Here is a 27,716-nt window from a genome sequence, read left to right on the forward strand (position 1 = left end):
ATAAAAAGGACAGCCTACAGACTGGTAAAGGATCTTCACCAACTCTACACCTGACAAAGGGCTAATATCCAGTATATATAAAGAACTCAAGAAGTTAAAAAGCAACAAATCAAGTAATCCAATTAAAAAAATGGGGCACGAGTTAAACAGAGAAACTCTTTGTAGAGGATTGTAGAATGGCAGAGAAACACTTATAGAAACGCTCAACATCCTTAGCCACCAGGGAGATGCAAATCAAAACGACCCTGAGATTTCACCTTACAACCATCAGAATGGCTAAGATCAAAAACTCAAGTGACAACGCATGCTGAAGATGATGTGGAAAAAGGAGTTAAACAGAGAAACTCTTTGTAGAGGATTGTAGAATGGCAGAAAAACACTTATAGAAATGCTCAACATCCTTAGCCATTAGGGAGATGCAAATCAAAACGACCCTGAGATTTCACCTTACAACCATCAGAATGGCTAAGATCAAAAACTCAAGTGACAAAACATGCTGGAGAGAATGTGGAAAAAGGGAACCCTCCTCCATTGCTGGTGGGAATGCAAACTTGTACAACCACTTTGGAAATCAATCTGGCGCTTTCTCAGACAAATAGGAATAGTGATTCCTTGAGATCCAGCTATACCACTCCTAGGCATATATTCAAAAAATGCTCCAGTACACAACAAGGACATTTGCTCAACCATGTTTATTGCAGCTTTATTTAGTCAGAACCTGGAAACAACCCAGATGTATCTCAGTTGAGGAATGGATACAAAAATTGTGGTACATTTACACAATGGAATACTACTCAGCAATTAAAAACAAGGAAATCATAAAATTTGCAGACAAATATTGGGACCTAGAAACGATCATCCTGAGTGAGGTATCCCAAAAGCAGAAAGACGCACATGGTATACACTCACTTATATAGACCTATAAGATAGGATAAATATACTGAAATCTATACACCTAAAGAAGATAAACAAGAAAGAGAACTCAGGGTAAGATGACCAATCCTCACTTAGAAAGACAAATGGGATGGACATTGGATGTAGGAGAAAACAAGTAACAGGACAAGAGCCTACCAAAGACAGCCTCTGAAAGACTCTACCTAGCAGTATATCAAAGCATACATTAAGACTCATAACCAAACCTTCGGCAGAGTGCAGGGAATCATATGAAAGAAAGGGGAGTTAGTAAGACCTGGAGAGTATAAGAGTGCCACAAGGAAAAAATATATCAGGGCACAGGGGTCTTTGATGAGACTGTTTCTCCAACCAAGGACCATATATGGATATAATCTAGAACCCCTGCTCGGATATAGCCCATTGTCGCTCAGTGTCCAAATGGGTTCTCTAATATGCAGAACAGGGACTATTTCTGACATGAACTCAACAGTGAGCTCTTCCACCCTCTTCCCCTCATGAGGAGGAGCAGCCTTGCTAGGCCACAGAAGAGGACACTGCATCCAGTCCTGAAGAGACTTGATAAGCTAGGGTTAGATGGAAGGGGAGGAGGTCCTCCCCTGTTAGTAGACTTGGAAAGGGGCAGGGAAAAGATGAGGGAGGGAGGGAGGGTGGGATTGGGCAGGAATGAGGGAGGGGGCTACAGCTGGGATACAAAGTAAATAACCTGTGATTAATATAAAAAATAAAGGAATTTTAAAAAATGGTATAATAAGAACCATTTTTTGGGTTTAAGAGATTGGCTCAGCAGATAAGAGAACTTGTCCTTGCAGAGGGCTAGCGTTTGATTGCCAACATATCTATGGCAGGCTAAACCATCTGTAACTCCAAAACTTTCAGTGTGCATCAGGCATGTATGTGGTACACAGATGTACATATAGACAAAACAGCCACAAGTAGGCAACTAAAGGATAAAAATTTTAATAACCGCTATGGTACAGTTAATATGTCCTAATTTAAAAGGAGCACATTACATGGAATGCAGGAAAGAGGCTCCAGTATATACAGTAATTGTTAGGAAACACTGCCTGCTTACTAATCCCAACAATAATACACAAGGACTGTCACATGAAAACTGGAAATTCATAATACTGTGGCAGTGCAGATTTCTCGCTGGAAGAGTGGTGAGCTGTGGGGGCACCAACTAGGCTGACAAACGCAGAAGGAAAGGTCATTTCTGTTAGCTGTAAAAACATCTGCTGTCACTAATTAGTTATGCATCCTTTAACTATGTAATAAACATTAATTAAAAGTGACCCAAAACTGTGTAGGAAAACTCATCTGCAACCAAAAGGCTAAGGGAACCCTGAGCATCATCAGAATTTCTAAACAGGAGGAATAAATGAATAAATAAATCTACCTTAGTCTTTGAGCTATCCCAAGGAACATCCACTGTTAAAGGGAAAATGATTAAGTGAAATGGCTACCTGAAGGCTCAGTTAATGGATAAGAAGTCTGAGCAAAACATGAATGAACATGTCAAAGTATTCTCAGTTTGAAACTAAGCATTGGCTAAAAGTTTTAAAACTTAGAACTATATATTTAAGGAGTATAAGAAGCATAATAAAATAATGTGGTAAAACTCTCTTAGTTTTTATAGAAAGGTGGGGAAATTAGAAATATCTAGACAAGGAAATGAATCATTGGTCTCCTCCTGGTGGACAATAATTTAGGAAGAATGCTTTGAAGAGCTTATAGAATTGTGGAGGCCTGGTAATTTGATAGGAACTAAAAGCAGCTACAGCTATCTGTGAATATAGCTTTTAAAGTTAAATAACATGTTCTCAATATCTGTTCTCTCAAAGTTTTCTTTTTAAATATTATTTTGTTATTTTTAATTATTTGTATATGTGTGGATGTATGTACAGGTATGTACACATGACTGCTGGTACCTGCCCATACTAGAGAAATCAAATCCCTTTAAACTGGAGTTATAGACAGTTGTGAACCACCTCACATGTGTGATGGTAAAAGAATCTGTGCTCTTAACCGATGAGCCATCACTGTAGCCCTGTCTCTTGAAATTTCTATTGGCAACCAAATTAGACATGTTCAGTGTCAAAAATCCAGATTTATGTCTGACAGTCCATGTATCACTTGATTCTTTTGTATATATTAGACTATTTATTATGATATCTGCTGTGGCTCTCTTAGTAACACATACATTACAACTAAAATATTTCATATTATTTAACTTGTCTATTCCTCAGTAGTATTATGACTACAAGCTCAGTAGACAATTCTGTGGATGCAAAATCTTGATGATAGAAGCCTCTTCATTAGGATGTGGATGAATCAGAAGGCACAGATTTTTTTTATTATTAATTACACTATTTACTTTGTATCTCTCCTGTAGTTCCCTTCCTCCTCCCCTTCCAATCCCTCCCTTCTTCCTCCTTCCCCACACATGCCCCTCCCCAAGTCCAGTGGTAGGGGAGATCTTTTTCTTCCTTCTGATGCTTGTCTGTTAGGTCTCATCAGGAGTGGCTGCAGAGTTTTTACAACATTCTTTCAGCGAAATTTTCTTCTTAAACCTTGTATCATTCTTTATTAATTTCTAAATACAATAAATTGGGAATTAAGCTGTGGGTCCCATTTTTAATTCTCAGAACCTTATTTTCCAGAGACACATTAACACAAATTCCTTTTTTTTTTAAAGATGGCCCCTTGTTTTGCTGAGAAATCTACACTTGTCTAGGTCCCAAAGTCTCTTTGTGTTTTTCAAGCACAAGATAGCTGAAAGCAGCTTAAAGGAGGAAAATTAATAGTAACTAGAATTTTAATAATTGCTGATCTCATGAGTCCATAATAATGAAGGATCTAAAAACTGTATGTTCCAGAATGAACTGATTACTCATCAAGTTTTATACACAGACTTTCACTTTCAAATCAACCTTTAATTATTCAGATAACTTATATTTGAGGGGTCCATATTTATCTTGAAGTTGTCAGCATTGAAGAATATCATCAATTTGATTACTGATATAGAAGAATGTGTTTTAATCATACATTATCAAATAAAATATTGATTATGTTTCAGGTGATGGGTATATGTCTAAATATGAGCCTTGTACAATAATCAAATATAGGAGGATGTTGTTTAATTTACATAGACTTGCCTAGTTTTTATTTGTGTTGTGCTTCTACTAAATAAATATGATTGGACGACCATTGGATAAATGTGATTGATTTGATCTTGCATGGTCTGTTTCTGCCAGATGGACATAGCAAGGGAACAACTTAATTGTCACTGAACAAGCCACTTAAAGTTTATTCCTTAGCAGATGACAGCAGTAATATCCCCTCAATTATCGTAAGGCATGTATTTTACAGTCTTCATTCAGTGAGACTTTATTTTTGAGTTTTGAGCCATTTCTTCCCTAATTTTTGAACATTCTAGGAGGATTTTGTAATCAGGGACACCTGGAATAACATTTCATCTGTGTTGGGTTAGTGGCTGTCTTAGTTAGGGTTAGGATTGCTATCATGAAACAACATGACTAAGTGAAAATCAGTGACAGAAGAGTTTATTTGGCTCTATTTCCACATCATATCGTTATTGAAGAAAGCCAGAACAGGAACTCAAACTGGGCTGGAACCTGAATGCAGGAGCTGATGCAGAGGCCAAGGAGCATTGCTATTTTCTGGCTTTCTCATCATGGCTTGCTCATCTTGCTTTCTTATAGAACAGAGGACCACCAGCCCAAGGATGACACCACCCACAATGGGCTGGTTCCTCCCCTATCAATCATTGAAAATGCCCTACGGTAGATCTTATGAAAGCATTTTCTCAGCTGAGGCTCCCTCCTTTCAGCTATGTCTAGCTTGTGTCAAATTGACATAAAACTAGCCAGTACAATGGCTTTATGATTTCATAAGCATTTAGCCTTAATATCAAGACTATCTTTGAAAAAGTGATGGAAGTATCAAATGATTGAATCCTGCAGAATTCTCTGTGAGCACCGAGTAAGCAATGGTTAACAATAGATTATGTTTATGAATGTATATAAAAACCTAGATAACCTAGAACCCCTGCTCAGATATAGCCCATGGAAGCTCAGTATCCAAGTAGGTTTCCTAGTAAGGGGAACATGTACTGTCTCTGACCTGAACTCAGTGGCTGGCTCTTTGATCACATCCCCCTGAGGTGGCCTTGCCAGACCACAGAGGAAGACAATGCAGCCAGCTCTGATCAGACCTAATATGCTAGGGTCAGAGGGAAGGGGAGGAGGACCTCCCCTATCAGTGGACTTGGAAAGGGGCATGGGAAGAGGTGAGGGGGGAAGGGTGGAATTGGGAGGGAATGAGGAAGGGGGCTACCCCCTGGCATACAAAACAAATAAACTGTAATTAATATAAAATAAAAATTTAATTTAAAAAACAAAAAAGACGAAGTATCTAGCACACCAAGCATTCCTTACAATTAGTTTCCTAAATAAAATTTGTCCTCATTTAGTTGCTGATAAACTTCAGGAAAAAATTATTTTCTTGTTATTTATTACAATTTATTCGCTTGGCAGAAAAATTCTGAATTATGTATTCTCTCAATATTTGAACACAAAAGTGCTACTAAGAAAGAATTAAACCAATTAAGTGAAATTGTTTTGTAGTAGAATTGATGTCAGGATTTTAGGTAACATTTCTGTGCAATATCACAATCATCTCATTTAGGTGCTTTGAAATAACCATAAGGACTATATTCATAGGGGTTAGGAGAATGGGAACAACATTTAATATGCCAGACATCATGCTAAGTGTTTTATCTGTACTTACTAAGGATGAATGTGAAACTTAGTTGGTAAAAATGTGATAAGCAAAATATTTGTTATTTACAACAACAGTAATAATATCGCAGTGAAGAGAGGAAAACTAACAGTAGCCCATTCCCGGCACTGATAATGACATCCGAGGAAACACATTGTCATTATCTGTTTTGTTCTGAAGAGACAATGCTTGAGTCTATGTAATTACGAACAGTAGAGATTTATCTCTCACAGAGCTAGAGACTGGGAAGTCTCCGGTCAAGTTTAGGTGTCTCGTAAGAGTCTTCTTCAGGAATCACCTCATTGTATAAGGCACATGAGTTGAGTTAAGGAGCATCTAAGAGAAGAAGCAGGGGTGGGGAGTCAAAATTATTGTAGAGCATACCTGTTCTTTCTCTTAACTACCTAAGCCTGAGAAAATAACATTAGCCCATCTCTGAGGACAGGGTTATTAAGACCTGCCTGGCTTTTACTGGGTACTCTCTTCAGCTTTGCTGCTTTGGGGGATTAAAGTTCGAACTAACAAGTTTAGCCATGTCAACGTACCTCCCAATATGATGTACACAGAAACACAAAGTTCTAATCTTATTGTATTCTTGCTGGGAGAAGACAAGTACTTAAGCATGAGAAAATATCAAGGTCATGAAAGAAAAGTTAAAAACTAGGTATAAAACTGGTAAAAGATGTGAGAAATAAACTCAACATACGCCCTACATGGAGCCTGCATGAGAATAAGATGATAGGTAGATGATAATGCAGAATGGGTAGGATTAGAATAATATATAGACTAATTAAGAGCATGGGACAAATGTACCTAACTATCTTCTTCTTCTAAAGGCAGTTTTATAGGATAGGGAGAAAGCTATGTGGTAACTTTCAGAAACTTTTACAGGTTTTCAGAACTCTAAAATTATCTTGGCACAGAACTTTTCAAAGAAGATGTCATAAAAGGAAACCATTAGGATGTAGTGGAACTATTATTTCAAAGCAAAATGTTTGACTCAAAACTCTGCCTTGACAACTACATCTTTAATTACACCAGGTAGTACATCCTTCAATAGCTAGTTATAACCTTGAAGCCTAAACATTGTGAAAACTTCATGTCTTTTCAAATATTAAAAATTTCACTGTGTCTAGTGGGAATTTTCTGTCTGTGGGTCAGCCAGATACCAAGTTATATGTTTCTATATGTTTACCAAACAATAGAATACAAATCGAGTGTTGAGTTTAGCATGTTCTGGGGCTAAGTAACAAATCCAAATGCACTATTATTTATTTTCACTTTATTTTTCCTTATGTTTTTCAAAATATAGGAACAAATGATTAGATAGCACACATATGCACAATGCCAAAACAAAGCAAAACAAATTTGAAACTGTGTAAGTGTCAGTCAGAGAGCTTCTCAGATAAAAAAGATTGGACAAAGTACCATATGCGGTGGGCGTGGCATGATGGGTGGGGCCTTGCACACGTGCACTCCCTGAGACCTGGTGGGAAAAGCATGACACTGCGGTCTTCACAGCAAATAACGTGCTCAGTCTGATCTGCTATTCTAGCCTTTTTTTCAACAGACTGAGAGATAAAATGCTTCTATTTCTTTTCATACCAGACAGATCCAGAGACTGAGTCTCTAAGTGAACATTTAGTTTATTTTTAACCATTTTTAGTATTATCTTTCTCCCGCATGAGCAGTTATAAAGATACATTTACCTGTAAAAGCAATAAACATTAAAGACAACAGGGTAATATAAATTTAAGCATGTCCTTGTGTTGTGTAACAGTGTTCCAGACATCTACAGCCACAAATGAAACAGTGGTCTCCTACTTAACTCATCTATATCCTTGTTTCTTAACCTTCTCTGCAACCTTCACACAGTGACTGTATGGCCCAAGGACACATTTCTCAGAATGTATCCCCTTTACTCAGTAATTCTTGACTGTACAGCTTCATAAGTAGAAACGATAAAAATGACAGGCTTGCACTAGGGGAAAATATTAAAGAGACTGAAGAATATGGAGAGATGTGTATTTGTAGACAGCAGCAAAATAAACATCTTCAGATTTAAAGTAGATTCTGCTCCCAGGCAACAAATGATCCTCGCACAATCCAAAATGAAATATGGTATCAGGCAGAATAAGCAATAAGACCTGTCCCATGTAAAATTTATAAAAATGGGATATTTTAACCAATTCTCACATTATTGGAGTTTTCAACAGGACATGGGTGGTCAATCAGTGACTGAGATAATTAAAAACCCAATTAAAAGGTCATAATGTTCATGTAAGGGAACTAGTCAATATGCAAACACACAGACCTGGGAACTGGCTAGTCTTTTCACAAGTACAATCCATCAATGCAATTGATTTTCAGAGGAAGACATTCTCATCTCGCCAGCATTTTTGTTCATAGTGAACTAAAGTTTGATTAACGTGCATACGGAGCGACACTCATCGAGGAAGTACTCCTAAAACTAGAAAATGCGATGTAAACAGGAGCAGATGTGCGTGCTCCCAGAATTAGACATTAAGGAAGCTGTCACTCTGTCTTGTCTTTACTAGCTGAACAAATGCTCGCTGGCTGTCTACAGTGTGTCTTCAGTCACTAAGTTGGAGAGGAGTTCTCAGGCAAGACTCTACTATATTATTCTTCACCCAGATGTAAATACACTGGACTCCATGGAATATTCTCTTTGTACTTCAGTTTAATAGCCTGTCTTAATATTGAAACAAAACAAAACAAAAACAAAACAAAAAACATCACAAAATGTTTGGGAAATTGAAATTCTCAGAAGCCATAAGAAGTTCCTGAAAACAAGCTACACCCCCCTGGGAATATAAGCAGGAAACAACTGCTGGGTTGAGGGTAAAACTGAGTAGGTGCTTTGGTTGGAAGAAAACCATTGACCTGCCTAGGTGGCTGAGAGTCCTGCAGAGAACTTCAGGGTTCAAGTTTCCATGACTTGTCATTTATGCTGATGCCCTGCGGGGCTACAGCTGCCTTTTGGTTACCCATACTTCTGTAAATAACTGCTCAACCATACTCTTCTAAGTGATACAATAAACTTAGTGGAACATCAAGTTGGACTTTAGTAGAATCCAGCTTGGGTAGAATCTGATTTTACACAGATGTGGATTCTCGGAATCAGAGCTGAAGTCCCGCATTTCTTACAAATTTCCAGGCTCGTTGGTATTATTTTTTTATTTAATTTTGGATAAATGTAATCCAAATTTATGTACATAGAGAGGTTCTATGTATAAATGTGATATTTGGAACTCTGAAACCATTGCTGAGAAGAAACATCAACAAGTCGAAACAGGTTAAAAAGACAAGCAGACTGATTTCTGGATAACATCATCTCAATGTGTTTCTTTGGCCGAACTTATATTCCCTGAAACTTTCCACTAAAACTATTGAAGTGCTGACCTGGGAGACCTTATTTCTGCCTGAGTATACCAGGAAACATGGATTATCCAGTCCTTCCTGCATCAGTAATGCTCAAACAGAGAAGGGCAACAGAACATTCCATGAGTGTAATTTAGAGCTCTACAGTATCCTTCCTACTCTCAGCAGATTCCAATATTCCCTTTAGAAAACAAAACTCTCAGTTTCCAGCCATTGGAAAAGACCTGCTTTAAAGTTAAACATTTGCATACTAAATATCATTCTTAATGTAGAAGAGACTTTTACCATTGGTTTGGGTGCTGTTCTAAGCATAGTGTAAGTGCTACATCATTGAAGCTTAGTGATAACCTGAGAAGTTCAGTGCTTTTATCATTCCCATTTAACCAAGGAAGAAAGAGAAATCCATGTGCAAGGTCACAGTGGTTGCTGGCAAAGTGCATTCTCAGATCATGCTGTCTGCTCACAGGTCCTGGTCCCTCATTTTCTCCAGCTGTTTTCCCCTTCATAAGCTAAGGTTGGAATGCAGAAGTCAATGATGATTCATCAGAAGGTTTAAATAGTTCAAAACTTGATTACAAGTTGAGAATAAAATTTAGATCAAGTTCAATTGTAACTCTTATTTTTAAATGTTTTTTATTTTAATTTTTATTAATTACACTTTATTCACTTTGTATCCCCCCGTAGCTCCTTTCCTCCTCCCCTCCCGTCCCACACTCCCTCCCCATTCTCCACTCGAACATCTCCCCAAGACCACTGATAAGGGAGGTCTTCCTCTCCTTCCTTCTGATCCTAGTCTATCAGGTCTCATCATTGTCTTCCTTTGTGGTCTGGTAAGGCTGCTCCCTCCTCAAGGGGAGATGGTCAAAGAGCAGGCCAATCAGTTCATGTCAGAGACAATCTCTGTTCCCATTACTATGGAACCCACTTGGATACTGAACTACTATGGGCTACATCTGTGCAAGGGTTCTAGGTTTTCTTCATGAATGGTCCTTGGTTTGAGTATCAGTCTCAGACAAGACCCTGTGCCCAGATTATTTGGTTCTGTTGCTCTCCTTGTGGAGCGCCTGTCCTCTCCAGGTCTTACTATTTCCCACTTCTTTCAAAAGATTCCCCGCACTCTGCCCAAAGGTTGGCCATAAGTATCAGCATCTGCTTTGATAGTCTGCAGGGTAGAGCCTTTCAGAGGCCCTCTGTGGCAGGCTCCTGTCCTGTTCCCTGTTTTCTGATTTCCATCCTGGTTGCTTTTCTGAATGGGGATTGAGCATTTTAGCCAGAATCCTCCTTCTTGATTAGTTTCTTTAGGTGTACAGATTTTAGTAGGTTTATCCTATATTGTATATCTAATATCCACTTATGAGTGAGTATATACCCTGTGTGTCTTTCTGCTTCTGGGATACCTCACTCAAGATGATCTGTTCTAGTTCCACCATTTACTTGCAAATTTCATGATTTCCTTGTTTTTAATTGCTGAGTAATATCCCATTGTGTAGATGTACCACAATTTCTGTATCCTTTCCTCAATTGAGGAGCATCTGGGTTGTTTCCAGATTCTGGCTAATACAAATAAAGCTGCTATAAACATGGTTAAGCAAATGTCCTTATTGTGTACTTGAGCATCTTTTGGATATATACCTAGGAGTGCTATAGCTGGAACTTGAAGAAGCGCTATTCCTAGTTGTCTGAGAAAGTGCCAGATTGATTTCCAGAGTGGTTGTGCAAGTTTATATTCCCACCAGCAGTGGAGGAAGAGCAACAGTCAATAAATGGGAAACTGAAAAGCTTCTGTAAAGCAAAGGACATTTCTGTCAGAACAAAATGACAGCCTACAGATTGGGAATGGATCTTCACTAAACCTCTATCTGACAGAGGCTAATATCGAGTATATATAAAAAACTCAAGAAATTAAACAGCAACAAATCAAGTAACCCAATTAAAAGGTGGGTACAGAGCTAAACAGAGAATTCTCAATAGAGGAATATCAAATGGCCGAAAAACACTTAAAGAAATGGTCAACATCCTTAGTCATCAGGGAAATGCAAATCAAAATGACCCTGAGATTTCATCTTACACCCATCAGAATGGCTAAGATCAAAAACTCAAGTGACAACACAATTGTAACTCTTAACTTCCTTATCTATCTCCCCATTTAAATAGATAAGTGTTTATTTGTAATTAAATTTACAAAATAATACAAAGAACTCTCTGATTTTATGAAGCTTTTCCAGTTAAAAGTTTTAAAATTATACAACTTTTACTACTTTATTGAGTTGATATCTCAATAAAGTATAAAGAGTAGCCCGAAAGAGCTTATGAGAAGGCACAATGAATAAAAGTGTTTGACATCAAGCCTGATGTTGAGTAAAATGCTTGAGTAGTTACCTTACAAAGGAGGCAGGTAAGGTGTTCCTATCAAAAACAGCATAAGGTAGGCAAAAAGAGAGAAAATTTAGGGACTTTTTTTTTTCAAAATCTCACAGCTGCAATAACCTTGAATTTAGAATTTATGAAGCTTAACCCCAAGCTTTTGAATCTTTATTACTTTAAACAAATCATCTGATTTTAAACTTCAAACTATATCTTTCTCATAGGACATAAGAGAATAGACTAAATTTTTCTAAAAACTGAAGAGAATTGCACTAATGACTATATAATTTAAAATTCAACTAGAGTAAAAATACAAATAGAATTGAATAAAATCACATCAAACATATATCTGCTATAGTTTGCATCTAGATTGTCCATAAAGGCCCAGTTGTTTAAGGCTTACTCTTTTTTTATTAAATTTTTATTTTTTATATTCGTTACAGTTTATTCACTTTGTATCCCAGCTATAGTCCCCTCCTTCTTGCCCTTCCAACCCCACCCTCCCTCTCTCATCTCCTCCCATGTGCCTCTCCAAGTCTACTGATAGGGGAGGTCCTCCTCCCCTTCCATCTTACACTAATTATCAGGTCTCATTAGGACTGGCTGTGTTGTCCTCTCTGTGGCCTGGCAAGGCTGCTCCCCCTTCACGGGGAGGTGATCAAAGTTAAGGCCCATTCTTAATGTTGATATTGGAGTTATTGGAGAAGAAAGAATACTGGAATACTTACTTAAGGAGAGAACAGGAGTTTAGCTCAGATTTTATTCCATTTCCTGTCCCATAGTAATTCAATAGCTTCCTCTACCACTGATCTTTCCATGATTTGCCACTTGAACACAGGCCCCAAAACAACTGGGTCGACTGCTTATGTGCAGAAACCACCAGCCAAAGTAGCCTTTCCATCAAAATTAAAAGCCACAAACAGATGTATATACAACTTACTCTAGTCTTTGTTCTTCTAAAAGAAAATCCATTAAAGGGAAGAAAGACGAGGATCATGAAGAGCATTTACTTGAAATGAAGCAACTCAAAAAAGAATCCAACAAACTTATAAAAAAATAGTTAACTGTTTTAAGTTAGTCATTTTGAGCACAAACTTTGACATTTTTTTTTTTTGTTTGTTTGGTTGGTTTTGTTTTTGTATAGAGGGTTGGCAAGATGGCTCAGTGAGTAAAAGCACTTACAGTGGGAACCTGTTACCCTGAGTTCATCTCAGATCACAAACTGGAAAAGAAGAGCTGAAATCTTTAAAGTTATGCCCTCTCTGACACCAAGAGCACTAAGGTATCTCCATCAACTCCTACACACACACACACACACACACACACACACACACACACAATCTCAAGAACTAAGTCTTGGGCGTGTAGGAAGGCTAAGCTGGTAAAGAGTTGCCACAGAAATCGGAAGATCCAAGTTAGATCCTTGTCATATATGTAAGGGTAGAAGAAAACTGACATAACAAAGTTGGCCATTGACCCTCAAAAGCATCCCATGCTCAGCCCCACATAATTGTGGTTTCAACAATAAGCTAATAGAGATAGCATATTGTTTTTAAAGCTCATCCTTTAGCAAAATAGGCATACAGCACTAGGCACTTCAAAGTATGGAAAAAACAAACTGGTATAACCCAAGAAACTACAAGGTAAAATCACTACCTGCAGTCAAATTTGTCTTTCCAAAAGGGACATCATCCAAAGTCACTACTAACAGGAATGCTCACTGAAGCAGGGAGAATCTTTCCGAAGAAAGAACTCTTCAGAATTTTAAAGGATGTTTTTAATGCAGATATATATGTACAGTCAAGTCATCAGAGAACTCCGTGGAGTAAAATTTTAAAAATTTAAATAATCAGCAGATGAAAAAAACATCTAGATTCATTACAAACCTTACCCACATTATAACAGAGTAACATGAACAAAGAATAACACTCTAAGCAATTCATTCTGCTGCTGTTTCTCATTTAAACAATCAATGTTCCCATCCATGAAAGGAGAAAGTCAACATTAACCCAGAGTGTTTAGCTGGGAGAAAAGTACACTACAATTGCTCAGTGAAAAGAAGCAGAATAAGATAATGATGCACAGACTCAAGAGTTTTGTCATCAAGTGTATCCATCCACGCATCAACCTGACAGTTGGGACTCCACCTATCTATCCATCCACCATCAATCTGTCAATCAGTTGGCCTGTCTGTCTAGCTATTTTGTCCCTTTGAAAAAGGACAGACACCCCTACACTGCCCTTTGTACAAAGCTTCAACCTTGGAACTCTGTGTCTTTATACCACTCAATTTTATAAAAAAAAAAAAAACCAAATAATTTCAGTACAAGTTCCCTCAGAGTCTGACTAAATAAAATAAAGTATTCTTTGAGCAGGCTGTAGTCATTAGTCGTACTTCTGAATATTTTGCTGGACACATTTCTGCACTTTCACAACAACCTTAACAACAACAGGAAAATGTTAGCTGAACAAGAGCCCGTCTTCCATATCTTCCCAGGAAGCTCATCTCCCATCACATCCCCAATGACTGCTGATCACACTGCCCTGCCTTCTGAAAGAGTGGCATTATGTGAATTTAACCAGAAGCCCTTGAGTCCTGCCATATCTTTTGGGTAACAAATAGGATTTAAATTTAAGTCTTCAAGAAAGAAATGTGTTTCACCCTTCACGCTCCACATCTTGGCTATAAATGTGTACTCAGAACTGAGCCCAGTCCTGTACTTACACCTTCTTGCCACATTCCAATAGCCAATAACTTAACAATGTATTGTGTATGTATGCATATGTGTATATATGTATGTATGCAGGTGAATGTCTATGTGAATATATACTCATGTGTTCACACAAGTGTCTGCAAAGAACAGAAGAAGGCATCAAATCCCTTCACATTGGGGCTACAGGTAGTTGTGGGCCACCTGAAGTGAATGCTAGGAAATGAACTCAGCAAGCTCTACACAGGCTCTTAACAGCTATGCCATCGCTCAAGTCTCCTTAGCTAACTTTGCATTTGAAACACATTTCGTTCTTATCTTTGAGACACCATCTCAGGTTGCCCAGGCTGTTCTCGACATCATGATGTAACTGTATGGCCTTGGATTTTTTATCCTCTTGCTTCTACGTCATGAACACTGGGGTCACAGACATCGTCGCCACAGCCAGCTTCTACAGTTCTGGGCACAAGTGCTAGATGGCTCTGTATGCAAGGTAAGAACTCTACCAGCAAGCTTCATCTCAGGTAGGTGGTTGGACAGACAGACAGACAGACGGATAGAAAGATAGGTATAGAGATAGATAAATATGTGTGTGTACATGCTCACTTATAAGTGGATGTTAGACATATAATACAGGATAGTCATACTAAAATCTGTACACCTAAAGAAGCTAAGCAAAAAGGAGGACCCTGAGTAAGATGAGCAATCCTCATTCAGAAAGGCAAATTGGATAGACATGGGAAGAGGGTGAAAATAAGAAATAAAGACAGGAGCCTGCCACAGAGGCATTCTGAAAGACTCTGCCCAACAGGGTATTAAAGTAGATGCTGAGACTCATAGCCAATCTTTAGGCAGAGTGCAAGGAATCTTATGAAAGAAGGGGGAGACAGAAAGACCTGGAATTTTCTGGAGCTTCACAAGGAGAACAACAGAACCAAAAAATCTCAGCCTAGGGGTGTTTTCTGATACTCCAACTAAAGACCATTCCTGGAAATAAACTAAAACCCCTGCACAGAGGTAGCCCATGGAAGCTCAGTCTCCAAATAGGCTCCCTGATAAGGGGAACACGGGCTGTCTCTGACATGAACTCAGGGGTTGGCTCTTTGATCATCTTCCCCTGAGGAGGGAGCAGCCTTACCAGGCCACAAAGGAAGACTATGAAAGACACTCCTGATGAGACCTGATAGGCTAGGGTCAGATGGAAAGGGAGAAGGTCCTCCACTATCAGTGGACTAGGGAAGGGACATGGGAGGAGATGAGGGAAGGAGGGAGGGCATGATTGGGAGGGACAAGGATGGGGCTAAAGCTTGGATACAAAGTGAGTAAATCATAATAAATAAAAATTACATTAAAATAACAATTTTCTAAAAACAAACTTCTACAAACTCATTAATCTTTTAAGGTTCTCATCATCCTTTAGTGATGATTTCTCTTTTAATCTCACAATAACTCTAGATAGGTAGGCAGATATTTTTATCCCTTTCTTTCAAGTTATAAAATTGAGGTAAGGAGAGGTCAGAATCTGAGAAAATGAGTATGGGAGGCAAGGTCTCGTTATTTTCAACCCTAGACTCTTTGCATTAAGATAGAGATGATTCTCTGGGAGATTCGAATGAGAATGTTATTGATGGTTTCAGGGCAGAATAGTTCTAATATGTCTAAGCTGTTGAATCAAATCATGCATCCATCACTGAGTTAAGTAGTGTGGATTTGGAAGTACAGAAAGAAATCCACAGAGCTACAGGATATAAAACATTAACACAGAGAAGAAGAAACTGGCTGGAGTCTAGGTTTAAAATCATTAGTGTCTGGAACAGCTACCTCAAAACTGTGTGACTTTGAATACAGGGTTAAAAATGCCCCAATAACTGTAAAATTTGTGTGTGTGTGTGTGTGTGTGTGTGTGTGTGTGTGTGTGTGTAGAATGTTTGCCTCATTGCTTGCCACATGCTAAGAGTTTGTTTAAAATTTTCACTTTCCAACATTCAGGAAGACATGCTCCTTGTTTTAATCTGTTAACTGCAAAATTAGTCTTCAGCAGCTGACTTAACAGAGATCTTAAATGATGATTTAAGAAATGTAGCATAAACAAATATACGATGGAGAGATTTCAAAAGATTTTAGCATGCAAGGGTGTTATATAAATACTGTAGATTATGATTTGAAAGAAAAATAAAGGCAGAAAGAAGAAAATGGAGTGTTTAGGAATGTTAAATGTGAGAAAAATGATTTCTAAAATTTCTTTTCTTCTTTCTTTGGAATATTCACTTGTTTCTCACCCTAGAATATTCACCTAAGATTCTAAACTATTATGGACATTATGGATGATGGTGATGGCATTTTTTTCCTCTAAATTATGTTTCCAGGTAAGACCCTGTCTTGCTCCTCCCCTTATTAATTGTGAGGAATCAGGAAAAGAAAGGCATTTCTTATTCATAGAACCACAACCTTCTGGCTCTCCACTTTATTTTCTGCATACCCGGAGCAGTATTAGTTAGCCAATCCTGAGTCTTTTCCTAAAAAAATCTAAAGTTTATTTTTTTTCTGGCCTAACTTGTTGACAGAATGTGGACCCACCGGCATAAAAATTTTATAAATTGGTAATGAGATTTGAGATATCCACATACCTTCCCTTTGGGTTTAGATTTAAATCCTGCTTCTACCCAAATTTGCAGAGAGCATTGCATCAAGAATTGTCTATGAGACATGAATAAAATCTTCTGTCAAGTACATTCTGCTTCTTAATTTCTGTTTTATTATTGTTATTATTATTATTATTATTATTATTATTATTATTGTGGGTTAGTAGGCTTCTGGGTAATACATAGAAGAATAGCTATGTGTGTACCAATGTGTGTCTGTAGGTTTATGTGTCTGTGTTCGTGTGTGCCTGTAGGTATGTGTCAGCACAGTCTTGGAGGTGTAGTCCCATGCTTTTTTTGCATGTGTGTTCTTGTGTGTCTTTGTGTGTGTGTGTCTGTATGTGAAGCTGTGGGTGCCTTTATTCATAAATGTCTGTATGTATCCATTTGTGGTTATTCGTTTCTGTGTATTCATCTGTGTCTGGGATTTTGGGTATTATCTGTGTGTTCATGGGCCTGTGGGTTTATGTATGTTTATGTGTGTGTGTGCATGTGCGCATGTGTGTACTGAGAGGTGAAAGCTTGTGAGATCTTATTGAGCTCTGTCCAATATAATTTTGATGTTACAGTTACTATGCTGTCTATTACAATTTGATTTTATTTTCTTTCTTTTTTAAATTTTATTTATTTATTTATTTATTTGAGGGAAGATACCAGGAAAATCAATCAAATAGCCAGGAAATGTTGGAAAGATTGGGAGCCCCAATAAGCACATATTAAAAGGTGGAGTACCGTAAAAAAATGCCTTTAGAAAAAAATCAAAAATGTATTAGGCAACTATTTTTTCAAGATATAATATTGATATACATGATATAGTTCAAGTAGCAGATTATATAACCAAAAATATAGGAACTGAAATAACTTTACTGTTCTTTTTTTGTGTGTGAGTACAGCTGTGCACATGTGACTTGGTGTGTTAAGATTGCTGTATGGGTATGGATGTAAGTGTGTGTGGTGTATGATGAATGCTATCTGTATGAGTGTGTATTTTGCTTACCTGTATGTCCATGAAATGCAGGTGTGGAGTATTTGGCTCCATGTGGGGAATGTGTAGCATATTTATCTGAATGTATAGTATGTATAACTGTGTAGAGAGTGTGTGTGGCATATATACAGACATATGTACACATATACACACATATATGTGGTATCTACCTATTTGCATGTGGTGTGCATGGTATGTGTGCTCTATGTGGGTGTGTGAGATGTATTTACTTACCTATATGTAGTGCATACAGAAATGTGTATGTGTATTCGCGGTACATGGTTCTGTATGAAAAATACTTGTATTTGTGCCTGTACTCTGGATATCTGAATGTACAGTACACCACTGTATTTGAGGGGCTCTTATCTGTACATAGTGTGTGCATGCGTACATGCACACATGTATCTCTGTATGAAGTATGTGTTTATCTGTTGTGAAATATTTGCAAGAATGTATGTTTAGTACATATATCTACATGTAGATGTGTGTATGTGGAGTCCAGTATATATGTATATGTATGTGTATATGTATATGAATGTGAGTTAAGGGTAGCTTCAAGTGGAGTATATATTTGTGAGTACAGTATAAAGTATTATCTGTCTGGGGTATGTGTGTGTATATTACATTTCTGTATGTGGTATGTTTCAGGAAATATGTCTGTGTTTTTACAGATGTTAATATGGGCTATGGATATGTGTAGCCTGTTTTTCTGTTCGTGGTGGTAACAACTGAATTTATAGCCAATCCAAGATACTGTAATTGAGGAGTTTATAAAGAAAAGGCTTCTGTAAACATGTAACATGAATGCACAAAACACCAGGTAGGTTACAGTTAGAAGTCCCAGACCTTCTCTTCAGGTACGGGTCTGCACAAGGTATTGAAAGCATCAATACAAACCCGCAGGCACAAGAAGAAAACAATAATTGTCTATATCATCATAAACTTTAATGAAGTCACAAGACAAATAAACCAGATAACAAGAAAATCCTAAGTAGAGGCAGTACACAGAAACTTCCTCAAATTTGGGAGAGCACAAAAAACAGCATATTCAATTTTAGCACATATGTAAGCAAGAACTTGTTAGTTTGACTTCTATAACATCTCAGTTTCACTACCCAGTTGGATATTTGTAAGTAGGGTTCCTGGTTTTTCATGACTCAGTTTCTCATCTTCAATAACTTGGATATCAATTCTATTTAATATTCATGACTATTTGATTTATCATTTGTGTGTTTGTTCCTGTGTGTGTGATATGTATGGGGTGGCATATGTGGAGGCCAGCGACTTTTCAATAATGTTTGTATTGTAGAATTATTGTGAAGCCCAAAAGAGCCAATTAATTTAAGTATCTAGCCTGGTGCACAGGAACAGATAATGATGACAACTTCACTTAGTCCCATGTGATGTGAATATCTCCGGCACCGCAATGCTACTTGACTGGTGTCAACAGTGCCTCAGGATAAACTTTTTGCTTCCAGAGAGACAGCTGGTAAATGATGAGCACAGGCTAATGTGCCAATCTGAGCCTTCTGTACTATACTCTGTCTCCTATACACACTTTCTTCACTTAATCTGGAACATGGCCAGCACATGTTGGAATCACAAGTGTACTTTCTTATTTTTTTTTTCATGACATGAGAAACAATAAACCATAGTATGGGATGAGATTCAAGATCAAGGAAGTTTTAAAGTGTTGCATAAGCTGAAAAATAATCCAATATGAATAATGTCTTGGAGTAAAATATGTAACTCATCAGACATACTATGGCTAAAATAAATGAGTTAATCAAAATAGTTCTCTTGGTTTCCTTAGTACGTTATATGTAGCTGTAAAGGACAGTCATAGAACTGAGTACTTGGATGGCAACCACATATTAACTGAACACTTTTCTCACTGTACAGGAAAGAAATAGTAAATGTCAGAGCACTTACTGCTGCTTGCCGATGAGTGTTGGACAGAATCCCATGAATCTTCACTTTGTCTTTCTCCATTTGGTCTATGTTCACCCACAGATCCCGGCTCGCTGAGTCTGCTGGGCCATATATCCGAGATATGTAGTAATTGTGATCTGTATCCTCCTGCATTGGTGGAGAATGGTGAACATTCAGAACTGTAATGTTTTCACTGACACTCTTTCTTGAAAAATATAATAAAAAACGGCCTGACATTTAAATAAACAATGGGTCACTTAGACAATGGGCATTTCATACTATATATCAAAGCAGAAAAATACCTATCATAAAGAAAAAGCACAATAGAAAATGAACAAAAGCCACAGAAAGAATATAAAGACCACAGAAGAAGCTTCACTACATGAACTTTCCGCACATACAGCACACTTTAATACCTACTCCAAATAATTCAAAATGAAACCACAATGCAACGTTCTCCACCATCAGTCTTAGGTAAACACGGTAAATAAGTATGTGTCAAGGCTATGATGAAACAGAGATGAAATAAGGCTCTTTACTTTGGTAAAACAGATGACAACTGTGATGTCAAAAGTCTTCACCAAATTCTTTACTTAAAGGGTGGGGGTTTTTGTTGGTATGAATTCTTCCCTATTTCCTGAGACTAAGCTGATTTATAAAAGCTATAATATATTTACAGGACTAGAGACATAATGAAGCAATTACTACAGTTTCATTCCCAGGACCCAGGAAAGGTTGTTGGAAACTTCCTATAATTATTGCTACATAAAGACAAGAGGATCTAACTTTCTTGGGTACCAGCATGAACATGCACCTACCCACAAAAGCAGACAATGGCATCACATAAATTAAATTAAAACAAATTGTTACGCAAACATATATTTCACTCCGGACTTTTTCTTGTGGGTTTCCCCTTTCTGTAACCCAGATTCTGTTGTCTCTACAGGCATCCTTAAAGAGCTGCTGTTCATCATGAATTGCCTCAGTGCAGCAGGAAGCAAGCATGTAGGTTTGAAGACAGAGAAAGAAGTCCTTCCCAGCTGGCCACATCCTTTGGGCAGACTTGGAAAGTGCTGCCCTCCTGCAGCAAACTCCCCCCTGGAGGGGCCTCTGAGAGTTTATACCCACATATCATTCTCAGTCTCACTCTGCATCATGCTTCAGGTTGAGGATGTGTGTGGCTTGTTGACCCTGGTTTCAATTTTTATACATTCGCTTATTCCCTTAAGATGATTTTCTCTGTGCTCAGACTGGCTTTGATGTCAGTAATTAATCAGGGATACACTGAACTCTTGAGTCTTACGTCTCAGCCTCTTGAATATAAACCCAAGGATAGAAATACCCCGAACAGGTCCCATTTTTTTTCAACACAGTTTAAAATTGTTAATATTAAAGTGCTTATATTAAATAAAGAACTGCAATGTTTGCACTAATTTTATTTTTTTAATAACTTTCTGTAACTAAAGGTATCAGTGCTCTTGAATTTAGTAAAAGACTTAAGTAGACTCTCAGCAAAGTGACTTAAAAAGAAAACGGTATATGTAAAATAAGTCATCCTCCTCAGAAGAAGTAGTTAAATATAAAAAGACTGGAAGCAAATGTATCCTCTTTGCACATTATGTTTTTATTTTGGTCACATTAATAGTGGAGACTCAACTGCTAACAAGACAAAATTGTCTGATTTAGACATATTTACTGTGGCTCTGAGCTAGAATATACTGAGTAACAAAATTAATTTTTTCTTTAAAAATCATTATATTAGGGTCTGATTTTAGTTAATGGTCCTAGGAATTCAGATAATTGCTTACTTTGGGTTATTAAAATCAACTTTTATTTAAATTCTCATTATAAGTCTCATTACAAGGCTTTTCACTGAGCTTTTATTTCTCATGTTTCAGGCTCAATGGGGAAAATGAATGTTTTAAAATGATAGGACACTCGGATAATACAGACCATACACATGTATTAGCCACAAAATGCAATGATACCTATGAGGGGCTTGGGCTGTGTCCTCTGTTGGTAATTACTTGCCATTCAGGCATGATCATCTGTGTTTGGGGCTCCGTCACCCCGATAAAAGCCAGACATGCTACAATTAATCATTTAAAAAGCCATTTCATTTTTATTTCTAGGCATTTATATGCACATTTCAGAGGCGATTTGTCTGATGTGTGGATTATGTGCACATCAGTGATGGGATCTTTGGAGACCAGAAGAGGGCACTTGATCCCCAAGTGTTGTATGATTATTGATATTTGCTATTGTTTTATCTTCTTGTAAAGCTGCTGTTAATCCTCAGCAGCTGTATAACCAAATCACCACACAGAGACTGGGTTTTTAGTTAACCTAGAACACAATGCTGGGCAATATTTACTCCCTCCTAAACCTCCAAGCCCTCAGTTTCCTAACATTTAGATTTCCCACATTGTACTTGCTTTTTGTGAAATCTTAGGTCTGGTTCATGCTCCAAGTCCTCCAAGCTCTCTCCTCCCGCTCTGTTCTCCTCCTGCTCTCCTCTCCTCGAGCTCCTCCTCCTTCTCGCCCCTTCCTGTTCTCTAGCTCTTCCCCTCTTTCCTGTCCTCTGGCTCCTCCCATTGCACAACATTGTATCTAGTTGCTTTATTAGTGTCCTGTTTACACAAGAGTTGAGACAGAATGCTTATAGTGAGTATCACAATGCAATATCTAGATTGAAACCAGAGAGTTGGGGGTGGGGAAATCAGCATTTGAATTAACAAGGGTAAGGCATATACATTTTAAAAGAACATTATACCAACTCTAGATACACCCATGTATCTAGAGTTATAGGCAGTTGTGAGTTATCTGACTGGAGTGTAAGAAACCCAGCTCAGATTCTCTGTGAGAACCACTGAGCCATCTCTCCAGATGCACAGAGATGTGGCTGATCATTCAGCACTATGAAAAAGTTGGCGGGGAAAGGCAGATCACTGGAGCTCACTGGACAGTCAGCCTTACAACTCGTGAAGGCCACATTCACTGTGTGACCCTGACTCAAAAATTAAGATGGTGAACTATAGAGAAATATACCTAATATGCACATCCAGGGGCCCCGAAACACACACCTGCACACCCAGGGCCCCCAAATATACGCACACCGCATGAGCAGGTACAACGGCTCACAAATGCAATAGAGATCCTCAATTTAAGGTGTCACTTAATAGAACACATCTCAGAACACTCAGGTAAATACGAGAAAGACATGGATTGAGAATATTGCTTATGGTTTGAGCAATAACATTCAGGAAGTGAATTTTGATTAATACATTTATTATCAAAGTGTAATTGAAATAAAATTGAAGTATCAAGTCATTCAGTTCAAACCCACATCTAGTCTATTCTTCACAGCTCACCAGGTAAATGTGGACCCGAGATGATTATGAAAAGTAAAATAATGTTCAAGTCTAAGTAATATTCAAAGAGATTTTGCATCTTTCCTAAAAGGAATAATACATACAATTCAACATGGAAATTCTGAGGAGACTGAATGTTAACCGTAAATTGAGCTTTTACTTTAATGAAGTTTATAAGCAAAGTTCTAGTTAAATTTGAGGTGCAGTTTTCTCTGTGTGCCCACACTGGAAGAAATGTCTGCAGACAAAGAAGAAAAGAGGAGACTCAAGGGATGTGGGAATGAGATGCCCTGAAGTCTGGAGGACGAGTATCCTTGTGGGTTTCCAGGTCTGCCTTCCACAGCTTCTTAGCAAAAGTCATGAGGACCAAAAGCATAGTGCTCTGCCTCCCAGTGTCTGCCCAGTCTCCCTCTCTGCTGTCCTCCCTCTGAGACTTCCCTAGAGGAAGAGCAAGTCATTTGCTCATACTATTCTTTCTACCAGCCACAGAATTCAGTGGGCCTGTGTGAACATCAGTGCAAAATGAACCACTGACTGGGCATTTAGGAGTTCAGAGGATGTAAGTTCCCTTATTTGCTTGCCGGGATGTCTACAGGTGACATTTGATACTCCTGACATTTTGGCATCAGAAGACTGCTGAAAATAAAAGCAACATAGAAAAAGAAGACAAAATGGCAAAGAGTGAAGGAAAAGCCATCATTCTGGCCAATAGCTATCAGTAGGCACATGTTCAAGTTCCTTTACCACCACAGTAAAGGAATCTTGATTTAAAATGCATCACTCTTATTTATAGTGTATTATGTATATATTATACATACACACACACACACACACACACACATCACTGCTGTTGCTATATGAAACCATGCCTTCAATTTTCAGCTAAGTCAGAGGAATATCACAGAGCATATCACATCTTAAAAATACCGAAGTTAAGCTAACGACTTGGTACTGATTTCTATAGCTCAAGCTTGCCAAGTTGTCATGGAAACTTTTATTCAAAGATGAAAGCAATTTATTGTTTACCTAGAAATGTAGGCACACAAGTTGTTAAATCCTAGGGAGGTGTTTGTCTCAGACACTTAGGAAAGCCATAAAATAGGTGTCTCAAAAATGTGACATTTTAGCACCAGTAAATAATTTAAACTACTTTTTGTCAGGTTTTTAGGCATAATGATACTTAAAGAGTTATTGAAAGTCACTCTGGGCACAAAGATTTTTATATTCTGTTCTAAAACAAAACCTTCCTAACACCAGAGACAATAAAACAAGGCACTAGTGTGAATAGACTACTTGCCAATTCATTTAGGAAACCAACTGTTACTGAAAGTAGATGCTCAGTGGGTAACTCTAAATGCTATAAACTCAGGTTCTCAAAAATGGCTGCAAATGTGCAGCTGTGGGAAAACATAGGGCATCTTTCAAAAAAAAACTCTAAGGACAAGTTCTCATAGCTTGCAAGGCATCATGCAAAAATCAGTCTATACCACTCAACCTCAGTGTTCTCTAATGCCAGGGCTGTTGAAGCAATTTTATAACACATAATAAAGATGCTGCATGTTTCTAGACACAGCAATGGCATCTAATCTTCAAATGCTGAGTTCCGCTGAGAACTACAAGAAATTGAGAACGCATTGTCATCTATGTCCTAATATATCTGGATATATATATGTGTGTGTGTGTGTGTGTGTGTGTGTGTGTGTGTGTGTATTTACTGTATCTGGATATATTAAACATAATCAAGGTTCTCAATCAAAGACATCTAGAACTAAACTGATGACTGCCAAATAATTAATAGTCTATAATAAATAGATTTTAATGGTCTTTACATATGTGGAGGTGTCTTTTATTCTTATAAGAATAATGCTTTCACAGGGCATCATTATTTATTTAAACATAAAATACTTTCAGTAACAATTGTGTAAGTCAAATTTTTCAGACATAAATAAAAATTGTTTTCTGTAATCTAAACAAAGTATTATGATAAGAAAGTAAGAAAAAAAAGAAAGAGATGCAATAAAATAACAAAACTGAAGAGCAAAGTGAGAGTGCTCAAAGATGAACTTGTGAGAAATATGAATGTGTTCATTCTGCCCACACAACCTTCTGAAACACAACATGAAATAGAAAACAGAATGAGAAAACACATCTTAAGACAGATGGTATGGGATAAACATTGTTGATCCCGCCTCAAAATCCACATATTAAAGACTCAACTCCCAACATACTTGTAGTTTTTCAGTGGATCTCTATTGTCATAATAGTGAAATGTTGATAACACTGGGTTAATACACATAGAAGTAGGAATAGATTTTCTCCCTTCCTCTTCTGGATGCTCCGTTCCACAACTCTTCTCATTCATACTCCCTCCTTCTCTTCCCTTTTCCCTCATCTTCCCTCCTTCCTCAGAATAGGTTCTCAGAAACTTTGCAATGAATTTGTGTATACCATGAAATTTCCTGTTGATAATACCTCCCCCTTTCTTTCCCTTGAAACAGGTTTGCTAAAACCTATTAAATATCACGGGATATCCTTAAACTCAGAGCAACCTCCCAAGTGGTAGGATTATGGGAGGGAATCACCATATTTGGCTCAAGAGAAATCCTATAGGTATTCAAGACAGACAAATCAGAATACTTGTAGTGAGAAAGCAATGAATAATCTAACAACTTCATAACATCCCACGGAAACAGAATCTATAAAATCTCAAAAAATGAACTTGTGACTGAAAATAGTTTTACCTTACAAGATTAAATTTTACATAAAAGGCAGCACCTCTCTAATACACACAGAGAAAATACACCATCAATGAGAAATTCTTGATTATATAATACCTACCCACGTGAGTGATTAAACTGTGTATCATACCAATTACAGTGAGCAATTTAGCTGTGTGCTGGCCTGACTCTGTGTAGAGTGCAGAAGCTGGGGGGAAAGGTCTGATGGTGAGCAATGACTGTGACAAGAATGCCTCAAAAAAGGTCACATGCCGTCATTGCAACCATAAACAGGTATGTAATTTCTTTCCATCATGAATATACAGTAATAAAAATACAATTGTTATAAATTAAATGTAAAATGTCCCTCACAGGCTCATTCCTTAAATGCTTGTTCTTCAGTTAATGGCACTAGTTAGGAAGCACGTGAAACCTTTCAAATGAAGGGCACAGAAAAAAGATATAATTCCAGAGAAACAGTCCTGTGTCCTGCCCTGTCCACTGCTCCCTGGTCCACTAAAGTATGAACTGCCTCTCCCACATGACCTGGCCCCATGAACTTAGATGCCCTGCTATGTCCTCACTGGCACAAGGGATTCAATTCCTATAAAACAATGACCCAAAAGGAGGCTTCCATTCCTTAGTTGTTTCTATTAGGCATTGTGATCACAGAATAATTAATACGAAGATATGATTAGCCCATGATTCATAACAGTTAATTAAAGGATCATATTGAAAGCATAGAAACACTTGGTACAAAATATTATTTTTTAAGGTCACCATTGGAGACAGAGAACTGAAATTGAATATTTAGTGCTGTATACATGTCACCAAAGGCCAGCAGAAAATATTAAACTCATTATTTTCCTCAAATATAATATTCAGGCAATGTAAGTTTTATAAAATCACATTTACCCAAATGTAAATGTGTATTTCTAGCTACTTGTCTCTGAATCTTCTCAATTATATCTTTGTATAAGCATTTGTATAGATATGTTGATAATATATGTTACATATCTCTATAGAATATATTAAACATGTTCTAACTGGTTAATTTTGAGTAATACCATCAAGAAGGAATAGTCTTTATGGTATATTATTTAAAATTTCAATAATTAAAAACATTTTATAAAACTGGAAATTTTTGTTTATATTTACACAGTGCACTAGAAAATTCTTAATTTCTTTAAATATTTTTAACTTATTACAATATATTAACTTCATATCCCAGCTGTAGCCTCCTTTCCCATCCCCTCCAAACCCAACCCTCCCTCCTTCTCCTCTCTTACCCCTTTCCCAGTCCACTGATAGCGGAGGTCCTCATCCCTTTCCATATGACCCTAGCCTACCAGGTCTCATCAGGACTGTCTGTATTATATTCCTCTGTGGCCTGGTAAGGCTGGACCCCACTCAGAGGGAGGTGATCAAAGAGCCAGCCACTGAGTTCATGTCAGAGACAGCCCCTGTTCCCCTTACAACTGGCTCATTAGGAGACTGAGCTGCCATGGGCTACACCTGTGCAGGGGTGCTAGGTTATCTCTATGAATGGTCCTTGGTTGGAGTATCATTCTCAGAAAAGAAACCTGGGCCCAGATTTTGTTGTTCTGTTGCTCTCCTTGTGGAGCTCCAGGACCCTCCAGGTCTTTCTATCTCCCCATTCTTTCATAAGATTCCTTGCACTCTGTCCAAAGTCTGGCTATGAGTCTCAGCATCTGCTTTAATACTCTGCTGGGTAGTGTATTTCAGAGGCCTTCTGTGGTAGGCTCCTGTCTTCTTTCTTGTTTCACCTTCTTCCCATGTGTATCCAGTTTGCCTTTCTGAATGAGGATTGATCATCTTAACCAAGGTCCTATTTCTTGCTAAGCTTCTTTAGATGT

General features: G+C 37.8%; 1 protein-coding gene across 1 annotated transcript in view; it reads right to left on the reverse strand.

Annotated features, from left to right (window-relative positions):
- Window positions 1–27,716, reverse strand: part of Plxdc2 (plexin domain containing 2) — a 434,652-nt gene that overhangs the window by 213,290 nt on the left and 193,646 nt on the right. The window contains exon 3 of the mRNA XM_060372593.1: window positions 19,752–19,898. Coding sequence (XP_060228576.1) covers window positions 19,752–19,898 — 147 coding nt within the window. The remainder of the gene's footprint in view (window positions 1–19,751; window positions 19,899–27,716) is intronic.

The sequence above is a fragment of the Meriones unguiculatus genome, chromosome 19, assembly GCF_030254825.1.
Source record: "Meriones unguiculatus strain TT.TT164.6M chromosome 19, Bangor_MerUng_6.1, whole genome shotgun sequence".
Taxonomy (NCBI): Eukaryota; Metazoa; Chordata; class Mammalia; order Rodentia; family Muridae; genus Meriones; species Meriones unguiculatus.